The following is a 6,869-nucleotide window of genomic DNA, read 5'->3' as shown; positions in this document are numbered from 1 at the left end:
GAGTCTTTAAGAGAAGGCTGGATAGGCATCTGGCTGGGGTCATCTGACCCCAGCGCTCTTTCCTGCCTATGCAGGGGGTCGGACTCAACGATCTGTTGAGGTCCCTTCCGACCCTAGCATCTGTGAATCTATGGACCAATGACCTACTCCAGTGTGGCAGTCTCAAGGTTTTGTTTCCCCATGTGTAGCAGCTCCTTTGTTCAGATCTCATCTCACAGTCTATTTCATGTTTGTCTGGCACTGTTCCTCACTTCCTTTATTTCTACAATGCATTTTCTTATCACTTCAAGTAATGTACTTACCAGTTTTATACTTCCTTCCTTTTTCTCTAAGAATTGGTATATTCTGTTCTTCCAAGTGTTTCCTATATTTCTCTGCAGAAGATTAGCAGAAGCTTTCCAAAGAGAAGATGTTGTATGGAAATTAGTGAGGGTTTTTATGTAAAACAATGATCTGATTGGGTGCTATAGATATTGTGAGGTGGGAAAAGTCACAGAAAGACTTGGCTACAGCAGCACTCAGTCTGTTGCAACTCCTAATATTTTAGGCATGTCACCACCCAGTGGTATCCACGGTGCTGAGTGAAGGACCTAGGCTTCCTATCCAATGCCTGAGCCGACGTAGGCAGATAAGGTTCTTTGGGTAAATGTGATTTATTTATTTATTTATTTATTTATTTTAAATTATTATTAGACCAACTCAAATAGTTGGAAAATTTCTTGCATGCATACCAGCCTCTGGCTTCTTTACTATTCATTCCATCCAGATAGAGCATACGCCAGCTGCAGATGCTTCCTCAGCCTGATGCAGGATATTTATACCTAAAAGCTTGCAAAGAAGAATTTTTTTAACTATTTGAGTTGGCCTAATAAAAGATATCAGTTTTACTTAAAGAACCTTGTCTGTCTGTGTCCTTAGACCAACATGTCTCTACCCTGTAACATGGAAGATATTGAATTGAGCCAACTTCGGCATTTAAAAGTAGTATCCTCAAAAGTCAGCGTGCAGCAGGGATCTGCACAAGTTGGCCGATGGGAAATAATGAGGAGACTGGTGTGTCTTGAGACTCTTGGGAAAACAGATGCCTCCCTGCAGTCTAAAGTAAGGTACCCATCTCTATAATCCTGAACCTTCTCTTGGAATTAGTTGTTACATCAACCCTCTCTCTCAAAAGCGTAGAGAGAGAAGACAGTGCTGATAGCATTGCCCCCTTTATCTGCTAAGCTTAGTGGTTTGGGCACTCCCACCCAATTCAAGTCCCTCCCATCTGAATATGTAAAAATTAAATATTCAAGGGAGCTGGTGTGGGATCCCAAGTCTCCCCTTCTCCAAGTGAGTGCCCCCTCTACTAGGCAAGCTTTTGGGCACAGTCACCCTTTCTCAGGCATAGGGAGCCTCTGCTGGTCTGAGACTCCAAGGAAGGAGAGAAGCTTGAAGTGTGGTAAGATGTCAGTGCAAATGTAAATGGGTAGAGATAAGCAAAACAAAAGGAAAAGCAGGGAAGGGAGGGGGAAGAGAGCAGGGGGGAAAATGTCAGAGGGAGTCTCTGAAGGGTTAACATTTAACAGTGCAGGTATGTTTTGAGGATCCGCTGTTTAGTTTTAAGCATGTCCATGGACAGGACAATGGGACTCAAGTTTCCAACTGTTTTGGGATCTAGCTGTTAGATTGTAACCCGAAAAGCTTATAGATTGGTAGTAAGCACCCACTAGTATAGCTGTGCCTTTTGTCTGAGGTATAAGAAAAATTACTACTTTTGTGGAAGATCAGAAGCGACTGAAACTAAACTGTCCTTCTTGGAAAAGGATTTAGTGCAAGTCATTCAGAAAGATTGCTCCTGAATTGAGACAGTTGATGGGTTTCATTATAACACAACATTTATATCTTGGCAAGGAGGTTTTGGATAAATTCTTCCTGTTTTCCAGCTTTGAAAAACTGGTGTCAGTTGGCTTCTTTGACTTGGGGGGCAGGATGGGGGAGATTCTTCACCTACATCAAACTTGAATGAAGTTGTAAAACCAGGGAAAATGCCCTCCTTGTAGTATCGAATGTTAATGATTGTATTTATTTTCAGTCATTAAGTAAACAAAGGCAGACTTGTAAAATAGTAACAACAGAAATGTGATGTCGACTGATTTTAATTGCAGCACTAATCTTTACGGAATCAGCTGTGGAACATATGGGTCTTTTATAAACAGCTGGTATAAAAATAAATTTAGAAATCAATGAATCACAAAAGTAATTGGGTATGAAGGAATTAAATTTTGAAATAAACTTGTTTTTCAACATTGTTTAGCCAGCTGTGAAGCAGACTGACTTAAACTTATGTCACTTGTAGATGAAAATATTTGTGCATAGCTGTCCATAACAAAAATAGATTGAAGTACTTCCAATCAAATGTAAAATTATAGGCCTTTTTATACTTTTCATCAATCCCCTAACACCTTCCCCATTCCTCTTTTATGGAAAGCTCATGACACCTTCCTGATTCCTCCCAGGGATGCTGTTCTGACCACTGCTTCCAGATTAGATATTATATCTCAAATGTTTCATTTGCCCTAAACTTTTACCTTTATGACGCACAGTAGCCATGGCTGAAATGGCTTATGTTTGAAGCCATTTTTGTGTGAAGCTGAGGCCTTCAGAAAGATGGCCTGAATCAGCCTTTGGGGGTGGTACCTGTTCTGCCAGAGCTGGAGAGACAGGCCCACAGCCTGCGGTTCCTAGAACACCGCTCTGCCAGGTACTGATTGTTTGCATTTAAAATTGGCCCCGTCTTTGGGATTTAAGTGTATTGGAAGCAACCAGTTTTTTAGCTGTGTTGGATTAGTGCTTGCAGGCAGACAGGCCACCCTGTCACACTGCACTTCTTTATGTGCCTATAACCTGGTTGTGGAACGTTTGTGTGGTTGTTCAGCTACATTTCTCTCTTAGTCCTGAAAGCTGTAAGACACATGGAGCTTAACTTTGAAAGCTAAAAGTTCTCAAGCATTCATCTCTGAGGTGAGTAAATATTCTCCTTTGTTTAAACTTTTCCTGAGCAGTCTTTGTTTTTTCCATTTGTGCCAACCAGGGATAATGGGTGCTGCTGCTTTGCATGAGTGAACCAGCGTGGTATGAAGGCACACAGAGAAGGCAGGAATTCCTGGTTCTAGTTCTGAGTCTGATTCCATCCCTGGTAAAACCAGAGGTGATATTTCTGCCTCTGTGTCCTGATCTATCAAACAGAGAGAATGCTTTGTGATCTCTGTTCACCTAAAATGTTTAACTTCAAGAGGAAATTTACCCTATGTTGTTGTTTATTCCAGAGGTCCTTGCTATAACAAATGGGTGGGTCTCGGTACATGTGCTTGCAGGTAGTTCGCTGTCATTATTACCTGCCTGCTTTCTAGTAGCCTCTGGATGACTTACACCTGGCAGGGGAAACACCATGTGTCTGGTCCATGAAGGCAGTTTTCCTTAAGCGTTCCTGGGGATAACTGTTCTTCTGGTGTGGTTTAGTACCTGCTGAGGTGTTGGGGCTTATAGCCCACTTTATGGAAATGGGAGGCTCGTCCCTAGCTTGCTCCTGCAGCCATATGGCTGAGGGCAGGCAAAACTTGGGGGCCTCCGAACCCCAAGCCTTCGGGCTTGGGCCTGCACGTAGGATGCCCACCAAAAGACTTTGAAAATATTTGAAGCCGCAGGTTGGGGTGGAGGATGTTTGCCAGTTGTAGGGTCACTTATGGTTGTGGACTGACTCACGGATTTGGACTTGATTTAGCTTATAACACACACAAATTATTTAAAAAAAAATATTGAGGTAAAATGATTGATTTTATAATAAAAAAAGGATTGGGAGAGGCTGTGAAAACAGGAAGACTTCCAGTATTAGGGAACATGTGGCCATGCTCTGAGCAGGGCAGAGTTGAAAGCAATAGTATTGGGTTTCATCAGTATCAGTGCTGCTGTTCCAAGGATTCAAAAATCATGAGATTTTTTTCAGAATAATATTTTTTCTTCCTTTTATTTTGTCATCTGGTTTTGATGCTGTAGGGTTCATTCAAGTCCTGTTTTCCAGTGTTTCTGGGCAACTGCAATGGTTAGAAATGACTCTTAACTTTCTTCCTTTATTTAAAAAAAAGTTTATCTTTCACTTGGCTCCAGGAGCTGGCCCTTGAAGAAAAATGCCAGCTATTGCAGTGCCTGGCAACAGTAATTGCATTCACTGTAGCTTGAAAACAGATATTTGTTTACTTATTTTCTTTTTCTAGTTTGGTATACCTTCCTCCTGTGTGCTGGAAGACTCTCATTGCATTGTCCAAATGCCAGGTTAAAAATGTAGTGTTTTAATTCAACTAAATTAAGGAAATCATATTTCTTCCGTTTTTCTATCATTTTTCTTCTCTACTTGCTAGCTACACTCCAGGGAAGATCATTTTAAGGGGGATGAACATGCAACTAGTCAGAAGTAACTGCCTGAACAAAGTATTTTGTAATGCAGCACATTAGATTAGCACAGGTTTTATTAAAAAAAGCTGAACATCCTGCTGAGCTCATTGTAGCTTGGAGTGAAAATACTAAAGAAACAACCTCCTTGGAGGAAAACGTATTGTCTGCTGTTAGCCAGAGTAGTTGTCTGTAAGATGCAACAACAGCCTCTAGGAAGGGAAAAGCGCCTCCAAGAAACACTTCAGTCTCTTCCAGAGTGTGTGAATGATAACTAGTGGTATCAGGAAGGCCTCTGAGGATTGACATATCATTTGGATCCTTTTCTTTGAGTTTGTGGGGAAAAAAAAAGTATAAATCAGTATTTTCTAATACTGAGGATTTATTTGATCTATACCTGCAGTATTGCAAATCAATAAAAGTGTGTGTGTGGTTGGTAGGTTTATGTCACTTGTCTGTAAAATGTACAGCTGGACCCGGACTACTTGTATATGGTTGGCTCACAACCTGCTTGTTTCAGAGCAGGTTGATAAAAGCTGTTCAGCCAATTGCTGCAAAGGGTGCTATTACTTCAAAGGGTGCTGTTTCTTTGATTGGCTAAGGCACAGCCATGGTCTAGCACAGCTTATTGGTGCCCTTTGAAGCAAAAGTCCCAGAAGCAGCTGAAATTCCTCTGTGGTCCTGCCTGACTGTTTGAGGTTTTGTATACCTCTGGCTAGTTTGCAAGCCCTCATCTTCACAGTGGAGCGGGAGGGCTAGGAATCCAATCTTATGAAGAATCCAAGCTGTAGTACATAAAGGCTAGGGACAGATATTCAAAAAGCCTGAGCCTGAATTGATTCAATCTTTGCAGGTTAGTCTAACCTGGCTAGGCTGAACTGGTTTGTAACCGTATAGACATCCCCTCTGGACTGAAAAAACACGGGCACATGCCTGCAGTGGCTCAGGCTAGAATCCGGGGGGCGCTAAAGTAGCCCTTTCTTCCCTTCCACAGTGCTGAGATGAGTTGAGGGGCATAGCCCGACCCTGGCAGGATGCTCGGATTAGGAAGGGGTCCTCGCCAGCCTCACTGCTCCTGGAAACAACTTTTTCCAAGGAAGGAACAGAAAAACCAGCTGACCTGTTGATTAGCTCCAAAAACCCTAAGTGGACACTGTCTTGTCTGCCTTTGTCCTATCTGCCTTACACAGACCTCTCAGCATTAACTAGCATACCACATGTTGGCTACGGTCTGTGCTGTGGGAGAGGGGAGGGGGGGAATCCCTGCTTGAGCAGGGAGTGGTGGGGGAGGGGGCACAGGGAAGCCAGGCAGACACTGCTGTCCCTGCCGCCTCTGCTGAGCTCCAGCCAGGGAGCAGATGGATGGGGCCAGCCCGGCTCTCCGGAGCAGAGAGCCTGGCCCAGGGTTGCAAAACATTTGGGATGCTGGGGGACTCTGGTTTAACTTAAACTAGGAAGGGGTCCGGGACAGACGTTTTATAAACTGGTTTGAGCCAAATCAGTTAAGCCTGATGCTACATTCAGCCAGGTTTATATCAAACTGTTTTCAGCCATTTTCAAACTGGTTTATGTGCACTGAACATCTGTTCTGTTACAGGTTTAAACCAGTTTCTGATCACTTAAACCAGTTTATGTGTAATGTCTATTCTTAGCCAAACACACCGAGTTAGACACAGTGTGATCTTCCTGATGGAACTGAAACATTTCAGAGCTACTGATCTGACGTTGTGTAAAAGTAAAATGAAAAAAGGCGGCATGCTCAATGTTTGCTGTCAGTGGAACCCTCTGAGTGCTTTTGAAGGGAAACTTGTGATTGACTTGCATTGTTTCTCATTGACTGGGTTGTGAGCGAAATGCCTCTAACCTTCCAGCTATAGTGAATGGATATTTTCCATTCTTTCCTTAGACTGGGTGCACTCTGCTACAATATGACAGTACTATTAGGTCTTCAGAAGCATGAGCTGGTCTTCACTAACTTTACACTTTATTTTAACTCTCATTGTAGTTACGGCGCATCTTTGGAAGCAGTGTGCCTACTTTCCCTCCAAAGTTTTACCTAGCAATGACCAAGTCTATGGCGGATGAGAGGAGGTCTCAACTTGAGCAGTATCTACAAAATGGTATATGATCGGTATTTGTGATTTACTTTTTGGATACATATGTCGATTCTGTAAGGCATGATTTTGGTGGGTGGGTGTGTCTAGGAGGTAGGAGGGAGAATATTAAACTGGATTCAACCATGTTGTGTTGTATGCCATTCAGAGACGCACACTAGAATGAGAGATACCCCCAAATGTTAAGACTAAACTATTTGGAGCCTCGTCCTGCAATCCTATCCTGTCTAACACTCCCACTGACTTCATAGCAAAAGATGGAGCCTTTTAGAAAGGTCCTCTTGGGAATTCATACCTTTCTTTTGCTTATACATTTGACTTTCCTCA

At 42.7% G+C, this 6,869-nt stretch overlaps 1 protein-coding gene across 1 annotated transcript in view; it reads left to right on the top strand.

The window, feature by feature from the left end:
• Positions 1-6,869, top strand: part of SNX31 (sorting nexin 31) — a 46,664-nt gene that overhangs the window by 8,880 nt on the left and 30,915 nt on the right. The window contains exons 2-3 of the mRNA XM_025210730.1: positions 919-1,101; positions 6,434-6,548. Of these exons, the coding sequence (XP_025066515.1) occupies positions 925-1,101; positions 6,434-6,548 (292 nt within the window). The 5' untranslated portion in view covers positions 919-924. The remainder of the gene's footprint in view (positions 1-918; positions 1,102-6,433; positions 6,549-6,869) is intronic.

This window comes from Alligator sinensis, unplaced genomic scaffold, assembly GCF_000455745.1.
Source record: "Alligator sinensis unplaced genomic scaffold, ASM45574v1 scaffold974_2, whole genome shotgun sequence".
Classification (NCBI taxonomy): Eukaryota; Metazoa; Chordata; order Crocodylia; family Alligatoridae; genus Alligator; species Alligator sinensis.
Note: the sequence above shows the minus strand (reverse complement) of the source record. Positions and strands in the feature narration are given on the sequence as shown.